Genomic DNA, 23,811 nt, shown 5'->3' on the forward strand with positions numbered 1-23,811 from the left:
TTAAAATGATTAAGCCATGCAAACAACCATTATTGAGGAAAAGTCCATCCACATAATTATCCCACTTCCATAACTTCTACAATACAGCTGCCCAGATACTATTCTAACCCATTTCTTATCTTTCAATTGCTCCCATCGAATCTCTGCTGGAATCCTTTTCTTAATGGGCTTATTTCTTACATCTCTTAGCCCAAATGGTCCAGGCTCCCTCTGGCTGTTCTAAAATCACCTCTTTTCCTTCCTTAGATGTTTACCATGAACCCGGACCCACAGATGGTGGGTATGGAATTTTAGTTAGTGTGTGAATCAACTGTTAAATTGAGTGTTTATTCAAAATGTCCACACATGATACAAGGACATAAATGTCACTATATGTATGAAAACGACCCAAATCTATCACACAAAAGAGTTAGCCGCCTTTAAAAAAAAATATATATATATATTTTTTTTAATTCATGGGGAGAAACAGAGACCTAGTAAGTATTAAGCAATGTATTGAAACTAAATGTTATTTTTACAGAATCCTTTCCCACTGGACATGGCCCCTACATCTATTGATGATCAATACGTTGGCTGCAGAGCGAACATGCGCATTCAGGTGAACACAGACTACCTCCCACGTGAGAAGAAAACCAGTACAAACTTCAATAATGCCTGGAAGGAAGCAGAAGAAAAAGCCAAACCGTCTATCCATGGTCTGCAAGATGAACACTCCAAAGCTATATATGTGTACACAAATGAAGAGCCTAAGATCTACCCGGACTTCAACAGAGAAGTTAGAGATGGTAGATCTAATTATGGGACAACATTCCAGTACCATTCCCTGCACTTCTATCTAACTGAAGCCATTCAGATTCTCAAACAAAGGCAAACAACATGCATGACCACCTACCGTAGAACCAATGTGTATTTTCATGATGTCAAAGAATATATCCGTTTCGGCACCTTCACCTCGAGCACTTTAAACAAGAAAATAGGCAGAGATTCATTTGGAGCGACGTCCTGCTTTGAGATCACCACATGTTTTGGAGCTGACATATCACATTACTCTGTATTTACAGGAGAGAGAGAAGTCTTAATTCCTCCCTATGAGGTATTCACAGTGACCAACATCCAGAAGAAGTCACCAGAGAATAACCTGTGGTGTGAAGTCGTCTACACATTAGTGAACACTGGACATCAGAGTGACTTGAATTGCAAGTTGCAAAATGGAGTAAAAGTCTAACCTGTGAAGCAGCTTTTCTGCATTCAACCGCACATCAGGAAAAGGCTACATAACGCTCTATAATGTGTTGATAATTACTGTATATCACTGATCATTCCCACACCAATGTACGATTAAGTCATCTGTAAAAATAAAAAATGTTTACTTTCCTTCTTTCAGTTGTAATGATCCTGTTAAAGACTGTTTAACCCTTATTGCTGCCTCAGATTAAGATCAAGTTAGAAAAAAGTATAATTTGCCGACATTGAATCAAATTGTAATTTGTGATTTGTTGACATTTGTTAGCATGTGTACCGTGTTTGTTTATATTCACCATTATGTTACTGATTCCCTCCATCAATATTGTGTTTATATTCACTATTATGTTGCTGATTCCCTCCATCAATATTGTGTTTATATTCACCATTATGTTACTGATTCCCTCCATCAATATTGTGTTTATATTCACCATTATCTTACTGATTCCCTCCATCAATATTGTGTTTATATTCACCATTATGTTACTGATTCCCTCCATCAATATTGTGTTTATATTCACCATTATGTTACTGATTCCCTCCATCAATATTGTGTTTATATTTACCATTATCTTACTGATTCCCTCCATCAATATTGTGTTTATATTCACCATTATGTTACTGATTCCCTCCATCAATATGGTGTTTATATTCACCATTATGTTACTGATTCCCTCCAACCTATCAATATTGTGTATATTTAACATTATGTTACTGATTCCCTCCATCAATATAGTGTTTATATTCACCATTATGTTACTGATTCCCTCCATCAATATTGTGTTTATATTCACCATTATGTTACTGATTCCCTCCATCAATATTGTGTTTATATTCACCATTATGTTACTGATTCCCTCCATCAATATTGTGTTTATATTTACCATTATCTTACTGATTCCCTCCATCAATATTGTGTTTATATTCACCATTATGTTACTGATTCCCTCCATCAATATGGTGTTTATATTCACCATTATGTTACTGATTCCCTCCAACCCATCAATATTGTGTATATTTACCATTATCTTACTGATTCCCTCCATCAATATTGTGTTTATATTCACCATTATGTTACTGATTCCCTCCATCAATATGGTGTTTATATTCACCATTATGTTACTGATTCCCTCCAACCTATCAATATTGTGTATATTTAACATTATGTTACTGATTCCCTCCATCAATATAGTGTTTATATTCACCATTATGTTACTGATTCCCTCCATCAATATTGTGTTTATATTCACCATTATGTTACTGATTCCCTCCATCAATATTGTGTTTATATTTACCATTATCTTACTGATTCCCTCCATCAATATTGTGTTTATATTCACCATTATGTTACTGATTCCCTCCATCAATATGGTGTTTATATTCACCATTATGTTACTGATTCCCTCCAACCCATCAATATTGTGTATATTTACCATTATGTTACTGATTCCCTCCATCAATATTGTGTTTATATTCACCATTATGTTACTGATTCCCTCCAACCCATCAATATTGTGTATATATACCATTATGTTACTGATTCCCTTCATCAATATTGTGTTTATATTCACCATTATGTTACTGATTCCCTCCACCCCATCAATATTGTCTTTATATTCACCATTAAATTGCTGATTCCCTCCAACCCATCAATATGGTGTTTATATTCACCATTATGTTACTGATTCCCTCCAACCCATCAATATGGTGTTTATATTCACCATTATGTTACTGATTCCCTCCAACCCATCAATATGGTGTTTATATTCACCATTATGTTACTGATTCCCTCTGATTCCCTCTCCCTCTATCTAATGGGTAACTTGATATTTGTCGACATTTGATAGCATCTTTCTTAACGTTGTAATGATCCTGTATTAAGGGATATCCCCCCTTTAAAAAAAAAATAATCTTGACCAAAAATGACATACTCAAATCTAACTCTCTGTAGCTCAGGCCCTGAATCAAGGATATGCATTTTCTTGGTACCATTTGAAAGGAAACACACCTTCTGCCTGCTTTCTGATCCGAGCGGCTATTCCTCTACTTAGAACCTAAAGCTTCAATATAGCCTAAATACTTGTCATTTAACTTTAAAGTGTATCACATTTTATGTGGAGGAAAGGAAACATGGCTGACGTTTTACATTCTGCTATTTTGTTAGTTGTTTTGTGTTTTGTGTAACTTATCTTTTTACTTATTTTGTACATAGTGTTGCTGCTACAGTTTCTTATGACCGAAAATAACTTCTGGAAATCAGAACAGCAATTACTCACCGCAGACTGGAGGAAACATTTTCCTTTAACGAGTCTGATGAGAAGGATATACTGCTTTCACTGGAACAGGCCCTGATCCCCGTCATTTGCTTTAAAATTGATGTAGGAAAAGGGGCCGCAGATCGGGAAGCCTTCTGAGATTCCATAGGCGAGCGAGTAAAGTCCCACTGCCATCCGTTCTTCTTGCTAACGTGCAATCATTGGAAAATTAAATTGACAACCTACGATTTAAGATTATCCTACCAAAGGGACATTAAAAACTGTAATATCTTATGCTTCACAAAGACGTGGCTAAACGACATTAAGGATAATATAGAGCTGGTTGGATTTTCCATGCACCGGCAGAACAGAGAAGCTACGTCTGGTAAGACGAGGGGTGGGGGTGTGTCTATTTGTCAATAACAGCTGGTGCGCACTGTCTTATAGTAAAGTAGTCTCGAGGTACTGCTTGTCTGAGGTATAGCACCTTATGATAAGCTGTAGACCACAGTATCTACCAAGAGAGTTCTCCTCTATATTATTCGTAGCCATCTATTTACCATCACAGAACGAAGCTGGCATTAAGACCGCTCTTAACCAACTCTATAAGGCCATAAGCAAACAAGAAAATGCTCACCCAGAAGCGGCTCTCCTAGTGGCCAGGGACTTTAATGCAGGAAAACTTAAATCAGTTTCACCAAATTATTACCAGAATGTCACATGTGCAAAAAGAAGGAAAAAAATCATAGACCACCTTTACTCCACACACAGAGATGCATACAAACTCTCCCTCACCCTCCATTTGGCAAATCTGACCATAATTATGTCCTCCTGATTCCTGCTTACAAGCAAAAACTAAAGCAGGAAGTACCAGTGACTCTCGCAATACAGAAGTGGTCAGATGATGCGGATGCAACACTACAGGACTGTTTTGTTAGGACAGACTTGAATATGTTCCGGGATTCATCCAATGGCATTGAGAAGTAGAGCACCTCAGTCATCGGGTTCATCATTATGTGCATCGACGACATCGTCCCCACAGTGACTGTAAGTACATATCCCAACCAGAAGACATGGATTACAGGCAACATCCGCATCGAACTAAAGGCTAGAGCTGCCGCTTTCAAGGAGCGGGAGACTAATCCGGACGCTTCTAAGAAATCCAGCTATGCCCTCAGACGAACCATCAAACAAGCAAAGAGTCATTGTAGGATTAAGATTGAATCTTACTACACAGGCTCTGATGCTGTTCTGGATGAATGTGTGATAACACTCTCGGTAGCCAATGTGAACAAAACCTTTAAACAGGTCAACATTCAAAAATCCGCTGGGCCAGATGCATTACCAGGACGTGTACTCAAAGCATGCGCGGACCAACTGTCAAGTGTCTTCACTGACATTTTCAACCTCTCCCTGACCGAGTCTCTAATACCTACATTTCTCAAGCAGACCACCATAGTCCCTGTGCCCAAGAAAGTGAAGGTAACCTGCCTAAATGATTACCGCCCCGTAGCACTCACGTTGGTAGCCATGAAACACTTTGAAAGGCTGGTCATGGCTCACATCAACAGCATCCTCCCGGACACCATAGACCCAATAAATGTGCATACCGCCCCAACAAATCCACAGATGACGCAGTCTCAATCGCACTCCACACTGCCCTTTCCCACTTGGACAAAAGGAACACCTATGTGCGAATGTTGTTCATTGACTACAGCTCATCATTCAACACCATAGTGCCCTCGAAGCTCATCACTAAGCTAAGAACTCTGGGACTAAACACCTCCCTCTGCAGCTGGAACCTGGACTTCCTGACGGGCCGCCCCCAGGTGGTAAGAGTAGGCAACAACACGTCTGCCACACTGATCCTTAACACTGGGGCCCCTCAGGAGTGTGTACTTAGTCCCCTGCTGTACTCCCTGTTCACCCATGACTACGTGGCCCAACACACCTCCAACACAATCATTAAGTTTGCTGATGACACAACAGTGGCAGGCCTGATCACCGACAATGATAAGATGGCCTATAGGGAGGAGGTCAGAGAACTGGCAGTGTGGTGCCAGGATAACAACCTCTCCCTCAATGTGAGCAAGACAAAGGAGCTGATTGTGGATTACAGGAAAAGGCGGGCCGAACAGGCCCCCATTAATATCGTTGGGGCTGTAGTGGAGCGGGTCGAGAGTTTAAAGTTCCTTGGTCTCCACATCACCAATGAACTATCATGGTCCAAACATAACAACACAGTCGTGAAAAGGGCACGACAAAACCTGTTCCCCTCAGCAGACTGAAAAGATTTGGCATGGGTCCCCAGATCCTCAAAAAGTTCTACAGCTGCACAATCGATAGCATCCTAACTGTTTGCAGCACTGCCTGGTATGGCAACTGCTCGGCCTCCGACCGCAAGGCACTACAGAGGGTAGAGGGTACGGCCCAGTGCATCACTGGGGCCAACCTTCCATCCAGGACCTCTATACCAGGCGGTGTCAGATGAAGGCCCTAAGAATCTATTCAGAGAGAGAGAGAGAGAGAGAGAGAGAGAGAGATTTCATATGTAAATATTACCTGGTTTCTATGACACATCTATAGTTCTCATTGAATGACATCGAAACATTCTTTTTTTTAACATGATTGGAAGCAATATATCATTGTTTTTTTATTTTCAATTAACAAGGTAAAATGTTCAAATATCTCACGCTGTGGTCAGTGGGGTGCCGTCCACCCACTTCAAGGTCCCCCCTCAGTGACAGGTTCAGTCTGACCAATCCAGGCTCTCAGGTGGAGGTTGAAGAGAAATATCTGTTGTTGAGAAAACTGTCACTTTTAATATATTTATAAAATACTGCCCAAATATGAGTGTACTGATGAAACGTATATTTTCTCTCTCTCTCTCTCTCACCTGTTCCTCTCTGCTGTTTGTGATCACCAGGTCTGCTCCTCTCTCCAGACAGTCCTGTCTGCTCTCCTCCCCGGTTTTCTTCTCAGTAGAGAGGAAGTACAAACTGGAGTCAAAAGTGTCTCCATCCCTCTTGAAAATGCTGCTCTGTTGAAGAACAAAGATGAAAGCAGTGAGAAACTAAGCAGGTAAACCCATTGATATATAATTACTATTGATTTTACATCTGATTTATCATAGTTTGATTCTCACCTATAACAAAAAGCTTTGCCTGAATATGGGTTCTCTTCAGTCAGATTGTGGTAGCTGGTGATGGGGTTCACTTTGGGGTCATGATAGGGGCTGCACCAAATGATTGATGTATTATAATAATGAATTATGCTTATGTTGTATTAATAGAAGGGGAAGGGCTATAAGACCCTCCCCCACTACATTTATAGGGTCCTGGACCACATATTATCAATATATTAATTCTAAGGTTTAATACTGTTCCACAGTTCTTTTCTAGTCTCTGCCTCTTATAAGAAACGGTATGAGAGATGTGTGAGTTGTTTACAGTCAAAACAGGGTGTCTGTGAGAAAAGGCCTCAAGGCTAAAAGAGATTCATAGACACAGAACCCTGCAGGGGAGTGAAAGAAATAAGACAAGTCAGACATACCACTGTAAGCCACACGGGAGTGGAAAATTACTGCTGAACCCTTAGAAAACACTGGAACTATTGTCTCTCCTGCAAGTTTGTATAACTGTATATGCATGGGCTTGGTCTCATGAGTAGAAGGTGTTGATGTAGGCAGTTACATCACTAGGGGTTGACTGCAAGTATATTAAAACAACTTTTAACTTTTTGATTTTGCAGAACTTACTCGGAAACATTTGTGCTGTGTTTCCGTTGTCACCTTCTGTCTGCAATTGCATTAATAAAGGTTTAATTTACTTGAAGATATTGTCTGATTGCTGATTTCACCAAGAAGCCAATGATTGACAAGGAATAAGGAACCTACCCCAACACTGGTCTGTAGCTGGTCTCTCTTCAGTCCGGTTGTTGTAGCTGGTCTGTAGCTAGACTCTCTTCAGTCTGGTTGTTTTAGCTGGTCTGTAGCTGGAATCTCTCTGCAGTTGCAGGGAGAAACTCTGGAACCAGTTGTTACTTTTATTCTCAGAATATTTGATGGCTCTGTTATCTACAAAGTATAAACATATAGTTACCAGGTAAAACACCAGGTAAATAGGCCTAGTAACCAGCACTTCTTACAACTAGGTGATAAGCAACGAACTTGGACACAATCTCACAGTTGAGAGACAGGCCTATGATCCCAGCCAGTAGGAGAACACACAGCAGCCCCAGAAACACTGCACAGCTAGGAAGGGTCTCTTCTCAGAGCTATCAGGCTCTGTGGACACATACAAGACACTTTCATTTGTTTTGTGTGTGTGCGTGCGTGTTACCAGAGTGCTGGTCTCCTGGTCCTTTATTCTTCTCTTTTGGTGCTGGTCTCACCGTCTCTCAGGGTGTCTGCACTGACGTAGATATCCACAATCCTCTCCTCCATCTCACCTCTGTCAAACTTGACCTTCTTGTTCATATCTGATTCAGCATAGATGACATTTGACATCTTTAACATTGCCTGGGTCTTTCTTTCTATGTAGGTCTACTAGAAGTCTCTGCTTCTAGAATTAATGCGGTGGTCTTCCAACATGGCGGTCAGGAGGTGTCATATGTCAACTGCAAGACCTCTAAACGTTAAATTTATGCTTCTAGTGATATCTCTGAGTCATCTGTGCGTCTCTGTCTGTGTGACTGCTGTAGGTGTTAACTCTAGGGAAGTATCAACAAAATTACATAGTAGTTGTAGCTATGCTAATACAACAAAATAGAACAAGTTTACATACTTGTGTGTGTGTGTGCATGTGAGAGATTTTTGCAGTGGTTATTGTTAAACCATTTTCTGCAGCACAATATAAACCATTCCATGTCTCTACATGTTCATCTTGTCCAGAGTGTATCTCAACACAGTCCTCCTGCCCAGGGAATGGGACTTGCTATTTGTGATGATGGACAGGATATTATCATACCAGGAAGATATAGATCATAGAGGGGAAGTGGAGAACAAAGACTAGCTGTTAACATATATTAAATGTCATATGTAACAGCCCCAAGATAATTCAGGGAGTTTCCAGAACTCCTCCTTCCTTTCACCTTTCTGCTGATTTGGACCCTCTGTTTACTCCCAAATATACATCAACATGTTCAGGAGGTCCAGGACTACAAACATGGGTCATTATAATGTCCAGACAATAGATTTGACACTACAAACTGTTCCAAGTGGATATTGAGGATGGGTAGTCTTAACCAGCGAGGATGAGATGGCGACATAATTTGCCGCAGACCTCTCCTCTCTTCATTAACGTGATTGGTCGAGGAGATTTTGAGTAAGAGCTATTTGAGCGACTGAAAAGATGCACTTCCCTCTTTTGGGACCCTTATAAGGGAACAACAGCCGAATATGAGCATGTGATATTAGATATTACAAAGACTGACTGTCAAAAATGATTAAATAACATGCTGTGATATCTCTACTACACTCATTGATTGGTGATACAGTCAACTCCTATACAGTGAACGTGTCACACCCTGATCTGTTTCACCTGTCTTTGTGATTGTTTCCAAATCCCTCCAGGTGTCACCCATCTTCCCAGTTATCCCCTGTGTATTTAAACCTGTGTTCTCTGGTTGTCCGTTGCCAGTTGTCTTGTTTGTCAAGTCAACCAGTATTTTTCTCAGCTCCTGCTTTTCCCTAGTATCTCTTTTTCTCACCCTCCTGGTTTTGACCCTTGCCTGTCCTGTCTCTGAGCCCGTCCGACTACTCTGCCTGTCCTGACTCTGAGCCAGCCTGCCGTCTTGTACCTTTGCCCCTATACTCTGGATATTTGACCGTTGCCTGCCTTGACCTGCCCCTGCTGCTATAATAAACAGTTTTACTATGCAGTCTGCATCTGGGTCTTACCTTGATTCCTGAGGGTATGTAATGGTGGTTTGGTACTGTTGAGAATGTCATCACCAGGCCTCAATTGGAGCATGTAAATATCTGTAGAATACATTTGAATTGAGAAATATTTGAATGCACAAAGTCAAATGTCCTAAATTCATGTTGTATCTGATAATGTGTGAAACATAACTACTGGTACACAGGAAGCTACAAACAGGAAATAAGTAGGACTTTTATTAACATGATACAACAAAAAATACAACAATAGGTGTGTAGAGAGAGAGAGAGAGACAAAGTTATGTGCACTATAAGTTGCTGTACGTGTTACAGTATGTTGTCATGGTGATGTTAAATCACTTGCTCACAAATAAAGTAGATTTTCTTGTCACATGACAAGTCATTCCATGCCTTCAGATGATGGTGAACTTTGTTTATTTCAGCACAGTGCTCCTCGCCATGTTCTGCATAGCCACCACCATTATCAGGCTGTGGATCATACCAGTACCTACAGGGTTAAAAACAGTCAGATATCATGGTTAATACCAGTACCTACAGGGTTAATAACAGTCATATGGTTAAAACCAGTACCTACAGGGTTAACAACAGTCAGATATCATGGTTAATACCAGTACCTACAGGGTTAAAACAGTCAGATGCCATTGTTAATACCAGTACCTACAGGGTTAAAAACAGTCAGATATCATGGTTAATACCAGTACCTACAGGGTTAAAACTGTCAGATATCACGGTTAATACCAGTACCTACAGGGTTAAAAACAGTCAGATATCATGGTTAATACCAGTACCTACAGGGTTAAAAACAGTCAGATATCATGGTTAATACCAGTACCTACAGGGTTAAACACAGTCCGATATCATGGTTAATACCAGTACCTACAGGGTTAACAACAGTCAGATATCATGGTTAATACCAGTACCTACAGGGTTAAAAACAGTCAGACATAACTTAGAACATCGCAAATCTTTTTTTTTTTGTGTGTCTGTGAATTTTACCAATTTTTCTCCCCAATTTCATGGTATCCAATTGTTTTTCGTAGCTACTATCTTGTCTCATTGCTACAACTCCCGTACAGGCTCAGGAGAGACGAAGATCGAGAGCCATGCGTCCCCCGAAACACAACCCAACCAAGCCATACGGCTTCTTAACACCGCGCGCATCTAACCCAGAAGCCAGACGCACCAATGTGTCGGAGGAAACTGGCAACCTTGGTTAGCGCGCACTGCACTCTCCTTCAGAGCCTGGGCTCGAACCCAGAGTCTCTGATGGCACAGCTGGCACTGCAGTCCAGCACCCTTAACCACTGCGCCACCCGGGAGGCCAGAACATCGCAATTCTAAATAATATACAGACATGTTTCATTTTTAACTTTGTTGCCTGCCATCAATGACAATTACCTCTATAGAAAAAGGTTGAATGTCTTATTGATAGATTAGTTATCATCTCTCACCTTGTGGTCAGTGGGGTGCCGTCCACCCATTTCCAGGTCCCCAGAGTCAGTCAGACCAATCCAGACTGCCTTCTTGAGGTTGAAGAGAAACTACTGTTGAGAACGATTAATATACAGTATATTTATGTTTGATCATTTCTACCCCTCTTTCTTTCTCACTCTCACCTGTTCCTTATTGCTGTTTATGATCACCAGGTCTGCTCCTCTCTCCAGACAGTCCTGTCTGCTATTCTCCCAGGTTTTCTCAGTCGTCTCAGAGAGGAAGTACCAACTTCATTCAAATTTCTGCCAGCCTTCAGGACAGGTTTGTTCTACCAGAATATAACATGAATTTCCTTCAACTTATCTCTTTGGTTGTTGTAGCTGGCCTTATTTTCTTTTTTATATATATTTTAACCCCTTTTTCTCCCCAATTTCATGCTATCAAATTGGTAGTTAGTCTTGTCTTATTGCTGCAACTTCCGTACGGCCTCGATAGAGGCAAAGGTTGAGAGCCGTGCTTCCTCCAAAATTACAACCCAACCAAGCCGAACTGCTTCTTGACACAACGCCCACTTAACCCGGAGGCCAGCCGCACCAATATTTGTCTGAGGAAACACCATACACCTGGTGACTGTGTCAGCGTGCACTGCGCCCGGCCCGCCACAGGAGTTGCTAGAGCGCGACGGGACAAGGATCTACCGTCCATACTCTCCCCTAACCCGGATGACGCTGGGCCAATTGTGCGCCGCCCCATGGGATTCCCGGTCGGGGGCGGCTGAGACAGAGCCTGGATTCAAACCTAGAATTTCTAGTGTCACAGCTAGCACTGTGATGCAGTGCTTTAGACCACTGTGCCACTCGGGAGGCCGTTGCTGGCCTTTCTGCACATGTGTTGAGGTGCTGGTCTCACCGTCTCTCAGCGTGTCTGAACTCATGTATCCACAATCCTCTCCTTCATCTCACCTCTGTCAAACCTTATTAGTCATATCTCGCTTGGTATAGATGGACTCAACCTCAGTCCTGGGGCCTCCCTGGGTGCACGTTTTAGTTTTTGCCGTAGCACTACACAGCCGATTCAAATAACAGGACCAAGGTTGGGAACCCTGCCTTAAAGTACACAAGACAATTTCACTGGTTCAGGAGAGTATCTCTGCCCAGTGTCTGAGTCTGAAGCTGACTGCTTTTGACCCTGTTGTAGGTGGTGGGGGTTATCCACAGAGCACAGGAAGAGTCAAATATCAAGAGGTGATGGAACCTGGACAAAAGTAGTGTACTATACAGGGAATATGGTGCCATTTAAGAAGTGCCCTTAATGACATTATTCATATTCTATGTAGGTCTTATGCACTGCATCTGTCCTAAAAACACAGACCACTTTTTGCCCATGAATATATGGTCACCACAAGTACAACAGGACATCTATACAGAAAAAATGCTTAATTTTAAACGTCAAGAACATTATTTTATTTAATCATAAAACATTTAGAATTTGTTAAAATTAGGAGAAGGTTAGGGTCAAGGTAAGGGTCAGTTTTAGGTTTTGTCTATAATCTGCTTGTCAATGGGATATTGGTCAGAAAAGTCCCTCATGTTGGGTATAATACCTTCTTTATTAAGTGTTTGTCTCCCCCTACTGGCTGTTTTCTAAAAGCTCAGTTTCTTCCTTCTATTACTGTTACCTTGACCCATAGAGATAGATAGAGGACATCTTTGTATCAAGCTCCAGTTGAAATGTCATTCTCAGTTGTCTGACGAGAGATGTAAATAAGTGTGTATAGTGTAATTGTAGATCAGAGACCATAAGTCTCAGAGGTGTAAACCTAATAATTAACTGTGAAAGTTAATCATGTTTTATGTCTTTGTTCATTTAGAAGTAATTTCCAAGTTTATATCATGTTGAACAGTGTGGAATTGTTGTTCAAAATTCATTAGGGGGGACTGAAGGGTTCTACATTTGAAATATAAAAAATCCTTGTTCATGGTACTGAGGGAGAGATTGGAATGCAGAACGTTTACATTCCGTCAGAACGTGTTATTGTTTGACATCAGGTATCCTATGGAGAAGGTCCACAGTCTGGTTTGAGTTGCTGGGTTGTAATTTGAAATCCTTGCTACAACAGACGTTAATGGTTATCTGTAGGAGGAATGTATATGGTGGGGTCGATGGAGGTTGAATATGAACCAGGGGCTTGGAATGCTACTAAGGGAAAGGCAATGACATGGTTACAGTCACAGATAAGGGTGGAGAGCTGTGTATTAGTGAGGAATGGAGGAGGAGGTCAGCTCAGGTCATATTAAGGGAGAAGGAACAGTTTATTAGCCAAATCACTTTTAACTTCCTGCTTTGCAATAAAGATGTAATGTTTAGAGGTAAGGAGGAGACTCCACCTAAACTGAGGTATACATGCGTGTGATGTTGGGAACATGTATTTGTCTGTTCAGCTGTCTCACCCATTGGGTGAATAAACTTGGTTTGAGCTTTTCCTAGTTGCCTGTTAATGTTTACTCTGTTTATTTAGTACCTAACAATTCAATAACCTGGTCATTGATGTGGTCATCCATCTCAACTAACTGTATGATTACCTTTCTAACTGTCTCCTAATGGTAATAACTACTGTATGATTCTAACTGTACTGACAAGTAGCTATGTTGGTCTAATGGGCCAGGTACCTGGTACTCCACCAGGTACCTCTCTGATATCTGTCTTTGGTCCAAAACAGTTGATTAGAATGTCTTCAGTGTCCAATCACCTTCAAGCAGGAAGTTATACTTTGCAAGGTTATACTGTTTGTGGCATCGTTCATATGGAAGTCATGTGATGGCTTGCACTCGATGGCCATAAAGTCATCAGTGTGAAGAGATATTGAGAAGTGTGTGTGGGAAATGTGAGTATTAATTATTTTCCTGATTCATAAGCATATAAATCTCTCTCTCTCTCTCTCTCTCTCTCTCTCTCTCTCTCTCTCTCTCTCTCTCACACCTGCTCCTCTCTGCTGTTTATGATCACCAGGTCTGCTCCTCTCTCCAGACAGTCCTGTCTGCTGTAAGCCCAGGTTTTCTTCTCAGTAGACAGGAAGTAACATCTGAATCCCAACAGCCTCCATCCTTCAGGACACCTCAACACGGTCCTCATCGTTGGGGCTGCAATGTCCCTCTCTTCCACCAGTGTTCTAGTACCTACGTACAACACACACACATTGTCCATCATATTGGTTTTTAAATGTTCTCATCTGGATTGTGTTCAAATAATATCTCCTTTCTCCGAAAGTGTTTGTTTGTCCAGTAATTCCAACAAATGTAAAAGCATTGGGTTGGTGTAGGTATGGGCACTAGAGTGAATTCCCATGTACCAGTCATTTCCATTCAAATCCATGAAGGGAAGTGAACAGGTGCACACACCTGGAGAATTTGGAGATTATTGGGACAAGTTTCCTTCAGGACAGTTTTTCCTGATTTTCAGACAACTGTTTAGCTCTGTTGGAGAAATCTTCTTTATGTCACACAACAAATTCTAATGCGATATTTAACTGGTACACTACACCTCAATGAACTAGTTTGAAGAATGTGGTGGAAACTCCATCCAGCCATGTTTGCACCAATCCTATGCACACTTCTGGAGAAGGGTAGAGAATCAGAATTCAGCCAGTGTCTAAGTGTACACCACAAGTGCACACATCAGGAGAAAGATGGTTGGAGTAGATGAATGGAGTCCTAGTTACTCAGTAACATCTATCTTCCTGTTGAGGGGGACGTGCATGTTGTTGTTAACCATACAGGTTTTCACAGCAACAGGAAGTACACAGTGGCCAGTTTAATAGGACTATATGAACATATAACTAACTTTCAGCAGTTAGTATACATCCTAAAATACACCTTAGGAGCCTCCATAATTTCAGAACATTTAACCTGGAACACATGTCATGTGTAGAATGTCATGTATAAGTTTCCACACATAAATCATTTTAATGTTTCAAAACCTTTCCCTTGTGGAGGAAGACACCATCGTTTGGAAGACAAGATGTTTTCTATTTTTTTATTTTTATAGTATTAGTAATCTGTTTGTTAGTTTATTTTTGGAAGACTTGTGTTTGGGGCATTGGACATCGACCAACCTCATTATCTTAAGGTAAAAAGTGTATGTGGCAAGTGGAGGGATAAAAACCATTGGTTTAACTTCCATGTGTGTGTCTCTATGACTACAGTGTACTTACCAGTGTTCTGAGATTCAAGTTGTTTATCTATGCTCCTGTCCACAGTGTCCTGTCCACATTAGCATGAATCTCCTCAGACTGCTCTATATAAAGGCTCATTCTAATTGCTCCCTTAAAATATACGTTGGTACTTTATGTATCTGCACACAGTACAACAGACAGTATATTATGTTGTATATCCTGTTAAACAGCTGTTTTAGTTTAACAGTCTGTTGGGTCTGAGAACGTACAGTGTTATAGATTTAGGGAGGACTTCACACCTTAACCAGTGGTTTGAGCAGACAGCAACCTCCAGGAAGAGACACAACAGCAGATTGACACCATGATGAGTGTGTGGATATGTAGCAGGCAGGTCCACTGGTGCTTGGTGTTGCTATTGGTAAACAACACGTTGTACCTTGTACTGTGAAGGTTGTGAGTCATTTTCACCTTTCCTTAGCATTTGTGTTAGTGTGTGTGTGTTTCCTCTTAGAACTGTTCTGCCCTCTGTGTGTCCATGTAACACTGTTTTAAGTGTGCAATCACATTAAATCAGGAATCTTGTAGACCTTGTGAAAGAACATTTTTCCTTTATTTATTAATCTGTGACTTTGTTATTCTTAATACTAAAGTGATAAACATAGGTTAAACATAGGAGGCCTACTCAATCACTTTTTATAGCTACTGTTTACAGGCCTCCTGGGCCATATACAGCGTTCCTCACTGAGTTCCTTGAATTCCTATCCTATTCCTAATTCCTAATTTTTTGTGACTTTAATATTCACATGGAAAAGTCCACAGACCCACTCCGGAGTCATCATCGACTCAGTGGGTTTTGTCCATCATGTTTCCGGAGCTACTCACTGCCACAGTCATACATACTCTGGACCTAGTTTTGTCCCGTGGAATACATTTTGTGGATCTTAAAGTTTTTCCTCATAATCCTGGACTATCGAACCACCATTTTATTACGTTTGCAATCGCAACAAATGATCTGCTCAGACCCCAACCAAGGATCATCAAAAGCTGTGCTATAAATTCTCGGACATCCCAAAGATTCCTAGATGCCCTTCCAGACTCCCTTCACCTACCAAAGGACGTAAGAGTACAACAATCTGTTAATCACCTAACTGAGGAACTCAGTTTAACCTTGCGCAATACCCTAGATGCAGTCGCAACGCTAAAAACGAAAAACATTTGTCATAAGAAACTAGCTCCCTGGTATACAGAAAATACCCAAGCTCTGAAGCAAGCTTCCAGAAAACTGGAACATAAATGGCTCTACACCAAACTGGAAGTCTTTCCGAATAACTTTGAAAGACAGTACCATGCAGTATCGAAGAGTCCTTACTGCTGCTCGATCATCCTATTTTTCCAACTTAATTGAGGAAAATAAGAACAATCCAACATTTATTTTTGATACTGTCGCAAAACTAACTAAAAAGCAGCATTCCCCAAGAGAGGATGGCTTTCACTTCAGCAGTGATAAATTCACATACTTCTTTGTGGAAGAGATCATGATCATGAGAAAGCAAATTACGGACTCCTCTGTAAATCTGCGTATTCCTCCAAAGCTCAGTTGTCCTGAGTCTGCACAACTCTGCCTGGACCTAGGATCAAGGGAGACACTCAAGTGTTTTAGTACTATATCTCTTGACACATTGATGAAAATAATCATGGCCTCCAAACCTTCAAGCTGCATATTGGACCCTATTTGACCAAAACTACTGAAAGAGCTGCTTTCTGTGCTTGGCCCTCCTATGTTGAACATAATAAATGGCTCTCTATCCACCAGATGTGTATTAAACTCACTAAAAGTGGCAGTAAAAAGCCTCTCATGAAAAAGCCAAACCTTGACCCAGAAAATATAATAAAATATCTGCCTATTTCGAATTTCCCATTCCTCTCAATAAAAAAAAGCTGTTTCTTTGCAACTAACTGCCTTCTTGAAGACAAACATTGTATACGAAACGCTGAAGCTGAAGAGACTGCACTTGTGAAGGTGGTAAATTACCTTTTAATGGCGTCAGACCGAGGCTCTGCATCTGTCCTCGTGCAACTAGACCTTAGTGCTGCTTTTGATACCATCGATCACCACATTCTTTTGGAGAGATTGGAAACCCAAATTGGTCTACCCGGACAAGTTCTGGCCTTGTTTAGATCTTTCTGTCGGAAAGATATCAGTTTGTCTCTGTGGATGGTTTGTCCTCTGACAAATCAACTGTACATTTCGGTGTTCCTCAAGGCTCCGTTTTAGGACCACTTTTGTTTTCACTATATATTTCAACTCTTGGTGATGTCATTCGGAAACATGATGTTGTAATAATGCCTGTGTGTAGCTGGTGTTGAGGAGTCAGGCGCAGGACAGCAGATATGAGTAATAAACGTAATTTACTCAAGTACACAAATACACAATAATACTAGCCCGCAATAACAGACTGTATTACAAATAAACAATCACTCACAAACAAACATGGGGGAACAGAGGGTTAAAAAATTAACAAGTAATTGGGGGATTGAAAGCAGGTGTGTAAGACAAAGACAAAACAAATGGAAAATTAAAAGTAGATCGGCGATGGCTAGAAGGCCGGTGACGTCAACTGCCGAACGCCACACGAAAAAGGAGGGGGACGGAAGTCGTGACAGAGTCGTGACAGATGTTAACTTTCACTGCTAAGCAGATGACACACAGCTGTACATTTCGATGAAACATGGTGAAGCCCCAAAATTGCCCTCCCTGGAAGCCTGTGTTTCAGACATAAGGAAGTGGATGGCGGCAAATGTTTTACTTTTAAACTAAGACAAAACAGAGATGCTTCTTCTAGGTCCCAAGAAACAAAGAGATCTTCTGTTGGATCTGACAATTAATCTTGATGGTTGTACAGTCGTCTCAAATAAAACTGGGAAGGACCTCGGCATTACTCTGGACCCTGATCTCTCTTTTGACGAACAAATTAAGACTGTTTCAAGGATAGCTTTTTTCCATCTACGTAATATTGCCAAAAAAACTGTGATATTCTCTCTATACTGGCTTCATGTTAAGGCTAGGGATGATTTCAAGGTTTTACTGCTAACCTACAAAGCATTACATGGGCTTGCTCTGGAGGCAGGGCTTTCTGGAGGCAGGGCTTTCTCCTATAGAGCTCAATTTTTATGGAATGGTCTGCCTATCCATGTGAGAGATGCAGACCTGTAGGTCTTTATTGAAGACTCATCTCTTCAGTAGGTCCTATGATTGAGTGTAGTCTGGCCCAGGGGTGTGAAGGTGAAAGGAAAGGCACTGGAGCAATGAACCGCCCTTGCTGTCTCTGCCTGGCCGGTTCCCCTCTCTCCACTGGGATTCTCTGCCTCAAACCCTATTACAGGGGCTGAGTCACTGGCTTACTGGTGCTCTTCGATGCCATCCCCAGGAGGGGTGCGTCACTTGAGTGGGTTGAGTCACTGACGTGATATTCCTGTCCGGGTTGGCGCCCCTCCTTGGGTTGTGCCTTGGGGGAGATCTTTGTGGGCTATACTCGGCTGTCACGACTTCTGCCGAAATCGATGCCTCTCCTTGTTTGGGCAGTGCTCGGCAGTCGACGTCACCGGTCTTCTAGCCATCATTGATCCATTTTTCATTTTCCATTGTTTTTTTCTTGTCTTCTTACACACCTGGTTCCAATCCCATTCATTATCCGGTTGTGTATTTAAGCCTCTGTTTCCCCTCATGTCCTTGTCAGATTGTTTGTTTGTTCATGATCTTGTAGTTTTATGTGGCGTGCTGGTATTTTGGGGGGTTCATGCTATCAGATAATAGCTTCTCATGCTTTCGCCGAAAAGCATTTTACAAATCTGACTTGGTGGCTAGATTCACAACGAGTGTAGCTTTAATTCAGTACCTTGCATGTGTGTTTTAATGAAAGTTTGAGTTTTATCGAAAACTATAGTTGGCGTTCTGAAATTTCCGCCCGTTGGTGTTCCTGCACTGGGATTAAATTCCGCATCAAAGTACTGTATTCAACCATCAACATAACAATAACAGAGCGAGAGAGAGAGACTGTTTGTTACTGTGGGTTATTGTTACACCACTTTCTCACAGATCCAGTTATGATTTGTGCCACATTTGTCATCATTCCATGTCTTTACAGGGTCATCTTGTCCATAGTATATCTCAGCACAGTCCTCTTGCCCTCTATCATCAGGCTGTCCTTTCCCCCAGTACCTAAACAACACAGAGACAGTCAGACATTGTGGTACAAACATACTCCTCAATTATAGACATAGTCATATGTTTTAACAGTTTAAAGACACATTCTGAAAGATGACCATACCATTATACAGAATGGGCCATTTCCAATTATATTTATTTATTATATAATGGAATTTTAATCGAAAAATATGACTTGATTATTGTGATACATCTATAGTTCTCATTGAATAACATCCATGAATAGAAACATACATTCTGATGAACATGATTAGATGCAATTTATCATTGTTGTTTTGTATCCCAATATCATCTGGTAAAATGGTAAATCTCTCACCCTGTGGTCAGTGGGGTGCCGTCCACCCACTTCCAGGTCCCCTCAGTAACAGAGTCACTTAGACCAATCCAGGCTCTCAGGTGGAGGTTGAAGACAAATGTCTGTTGTTGAGAAAGATAGCACATTTTAAGATATTTATAAAATACTGCACACATATTAGTGTACTGAGGAAAATTATATTTGCTCCGACTTTCTCTCTCACCTGTTCCTCTCTGCTGTTTATGATCACCAGGTCTGCTCCTCTCTCCAGACAGTCCTGTCTGCTCTCCTCCCAGGTTTTCTTCTCAGTAGACAGGAAGTAGAACTTGTAGTCAAAGTATCTCCATCCCTCCTGACAATGCTGCTCTGTTGAAGAGAAAATGTGAAAACATTGTGAAACTTAGCCAGTATCTTTAAACTCATAAACCCATTGATGTATTATTACTGTTGATCTACTAATAATTTATCATAGTTTATATCTCACCTATCACAAAAAGCTTTGCCTGAATATGACCTTTCTCTTCAGTCAGGTTGTTGTATCTGGTCTGTAGCTGGTCTCTCTCTGCAGTTGCGTTGATTTTATAAAGGGAGAAACTCTGAAACAAGTTGTTCCTTTTATCTTCAGAATCGTTCATGACTCTGTTATCTACAAAGTATAAACACAGTTACTAGGTAAAACACCAGGTAATTAGGCATAGTAACCTGCACCTCCTATAACTAGGTGATACGCAATGAACTTGGACACAAACTCACAGTAGACAGACAGGCCTATGATCCCAGCCAGTAGGAGAACACAGAGCAGCCCCAGACACACTGCAGCAACTAGGAAGCGTCTCTTCCCTGAGCTATCAGGCTCTGTGGACACATACAAGAGACTGTTATGTTTTGTGTGTGTGTGTGTGTGTGTTACTTGACCTAGTTCATATCTGGCTCAGCATAGATGCCCTTTGACATCTTCAACAATACATGGGTCTTTCTTTCTATGTAGATCTACTATACATTAAGTCTCTGATTCTAGAATGAATGTGGTGGTCTTCCAACATGGCAACCAGGAGATGTTGTATGTCAACTGCAAGCCCTCTATACGTTAAGTCTCTGCTTCTACTGATATCATTGTCTCTGAGTCAACTGTGTGTCTCTGTCTGTGTGACTGCTGTAGGTGTTAACTATAGGGAAGTATCAACATAATGACACAGTAGTTGTTAATAAAAAAAATAGGACAAGTTTGCATGCTTGTGCCCGTGCTTGCGTGTGTATGTGTGTGTGAGAGAGATTGTTACAGTGATTATTGTTAAAACATTTTCTGCAGCACAATATAAAACATTCCATGTCTCTACATGGTCATCTTGTCCAGAGTATATCTCAACACAGTCCTCCTGTCCAGGGAATGGGACTTGCTATTTGTGATGTTGGACAGGACACCCTCATACCAGGAAGATATAGATCATAGAGGGGAAGTGGAGAACAAAGACTAGCAGTTAACATATATTAAATATCATGTGTAACAGTCCCAAGATAATTCAGGGAGTTTCCAGAGCTCCTCCTTCCTTTCAGCTTTCTGCTGATTTGGACCCTCTGTTTACTCCCAAATATACATCAACATGTTCAGGAGGTCCAGGACTACAAACATGGGTCATTATAATGTCCAGACAATAGATGTGACACTACAAACTGCTCCAAGTGGATACTGAGGATGGGAAGGCTTAACCAGTGAGGATGAGATGACAACAGTAACCACCAGGGCTCTCCTCTAGAATCCAGAGCGATTTACTCTTATCCAGAGCGACTTACACGACCAATTAGGGTTAATTTCGGGCTCGGGATTTCGATGCAGCACCCTTTGGTTACTGGCCAATCAATCTTAACCGCTAGACAACCTGCCTCCCTCTCTCTTAATGAACCTGATTGGTCAAGGAGATTTTGAGTGACAGCTGGTTGAATGACAGAAAAGGTCCACTTCACTTCCCTCTTTTGGGACCCATATGTAGGAACAACAATCAAATATGAGCATTTGATATTTTGCTTATATGTAATTTGACAACAGACTGACTTTCAAAGATTATTAGGAAAACACACAGCAGCCCCAGACACACTGCAGCAACTCCAGAGGGTCTCTTCCACCACTGAACATGTACTGAATCACAAATGATTAAACATCTTTGGTAATATGTTTAACTGTATCATCCAGGATTGAGACAAATAAAGCTAGAGTACTACAGGATAAGCTCACTTGTTTAATATATTGTGTGTAATGTGTGTGTGTGTGTGTGTGTGTGTGTGTGTGTGTGTGTGTGTGTGTGTGTGTGTGTGTGTGTGTGTGTGTGTGTGTGTGTGTGTGTGTGTGTTCATGCGATCTTACCTGAAGCAACAACTCCATCTCTTGGACTGGGCTTGAAGGCTCCTACGTTGCCATATAATTGGTCATCAATGTCTGTGTTCTTCATTGAATTAGATTTGTTGTCTTTAAATCCATCTGTGTTTTCATAGACTCCTTCTGACATCTTAAAATTGTGCTCAAATACAGTAACTTCTACTTCTAACCTCAACTCTAATGTACGTTTGTAGCTGTGTCTTCTCCCTGCACTGTCTTGCGTCTGTGTGACTTTAGGTAGTGAAACTCTTTATCAGTCAACCAAAGTGTGAGTTCAACACAACACAATCAGCAAGCCACCACGTGACTTGCACCAGCCTTAGTTTGATAATATAATACACGATATGGCTCTATATCATGCTATACGATGTATGTGTGATTTCACAGGGTCCCAAATCTGGATGTGCTAAAATGAATTGGGATTATGTTAATTGACATATACACTACATATATCCTGACTGAGTTTACAGCACCCCCAGCCTTCAAATGGAGAGCACATTATGGATCTCACTCTGTGGCTGGTGGTGTAAGGGGAAGATGTCCCTAGACGCTGATCTTGGGTCAGTTTTGCATTTCCACCACAAATGGTTAAGGTTAGGATCGTGGGAGGGATTGCTGATCATACACCTAGGGGAAACTTCCCCCCAGAGTTTGACTGGCCACCAAATACCATGTACTGTACAGTGCATTCAGAAAGTAATCAGACCCTTCACTTATTTCACATTTTGTTACGTTACAGCTTTATTCTAAAATTGTTTACATTGTTTTTTCCCCTCATCAATCTACACACAATACCGCATAATGACTGAGCAAAAACGTTTTTTCAGAAATGAGCGGGTTTTCAGAAATGCTTGCAGGACATATAGAAAAACCTATTGTTGACTTTCAAATTAATCATTAGACGTAGTTTTACACAAAAGTAACACTAAGAAATGGCTTTGAAACAAAGTTGAGGCCAAAGAGTAACAAGTATGCTGTCCAACCAGAGAGAGAAGAGGAAATTGTGGCTATCAGAGTGAGATGGGAGGGAGAACAGTAGCAGGGTTAGCAGTTTCCTGTGTTTGTGAGGTCAGAGTGAGATTGGAGGGAGAACAGTAGCAGGGTTAGTAGTTTCCTGTATCTGTGAGGTCAGAGTGAGATGGGAGGGAGAACAGTAGCAGGGTTAGTAGTTTCCTGTGTCTGTGAGGTCAGAGTGAGATGGGAGGGAGAGAAGTAGCAGGGTTAGTAGTTTCCTGTGTCTGTGAGGTCAGAGCTCAGTACGGCTCAATCTATCAACTACAATGAGGAGAGAGCTGTCTCGTTCCAGGCCGAATATATTGCAGTTGAGTAGCACGCATCAACAAATGGGCATCAGATTACTGTACAACATGATGTGATTAACTGATGTGTTAAACACCAATCCAGGCATTGTGAGATCTGGCAGGTGACTTCAATGTAGTCAATCTGGAACGTGGACAATGTCACTAGTGGGGTTGGAGGAGAGAGACGGCGGACCTTGGTAATGAAGGAATCTTTCAGCAGAGACTGAAAGAGACAGCAGAGACAGGTTAACTGTCATAAAATCTATTGTCTACCCACAGGTTAACTGTCATATCATCTACTGTCTATCCACAGGTTAACTGTCATGACATCTATTGTCTACCCACAGGTTAACTGTCATATCATCTACTGTCTATCCACTGGTTAACTGTCATAACATCTACTGTCTATCCGCAGGCTAACTGTCATAACATCTACTGTCTATCCACAGGTTAACTGTCATAACATCTACTGTCTATCCACAGGTTAACTGTCATAACATCTACTGTCTATCCACAGGTTAACTGTCATAACATATACTATCTATCCACAGGTTAACTGTCATAACATCTACTGTCTATCCACAGGTTAACTGTCATAACATATACTATCTATCCACA

General features: G+C 41.2%; 2 protein-coding genes across 2 annotated transcripts; one reads left to right on the forward strand and one right to left on the reverse strand.

The window, feature by feature from the left end:
• Positions 1 to 252: 252 nt before the first annotated feature.
• On the forward strand, positions 253 to 1,372 carry LOC110534786 (GPI-linked NAD(P)(+)--arginine ADP-ribosyltransferase 1). The gene is made up of 2 exons (XM_090187915.1): positions 253 to 276; positions 521 to 1,372. Exons 1-2 carry the CDS (start codon positions 256 to 258, stop codon positions 1,223 to 1,225), a joined length of 726 nt encoding a protein of 241 aa, XP_090044041.1. The 5' UTR covers positions 253 to 255; the 3' UTR covers positions 1,226 to 1,372.
• A 16,021-nt stretch (positions 1,373 to 17,393) lies between these two features.
• Positions 17,394 to 22,022, reverse strand: LOC110534792 (C-type lectin domain family 4 member M-like). The gene is made up of 4 exons (XM_090188566.1): positions 21,881 to 22,022; positions 19,745 to 19,920; positions 19,543 to 19,643; positions 17,394 to 19,220 (listed from the first exon to the last, which is right to left on the reverse strand). Exons 1-4 carry the CDS (start codon positions 22,020 to 22,022, stop codon positions 19,079 to 19,081), a joined length of 561 nt encoding a protein of 186 aa, XP_090044692.1. The 3' UTR covers positions 17,394 to 19,078.
• Between the last annotated feature and the right edge of the window lie 1,789 nt (positions 22,023 to 23,811).

The sequence above is a fragment of the Oncorhynchus mykiss genome, chromosome 10, assembly GCF_057628025.1.
Source record: "Oncorhynchus mykiss isolate SJ-2025 chromosome 10, ASM5762802v1, whole genome shotgun sequence".
In the NCBI taxonomy this organism is placed as follows: domain Eukaryota; kingdom Metazoa; phylum Chordata; class Actinopteri; order Salmoniformes; family Salmonidae; genus Oncorhynchus; species Oncorhynchus mykiss.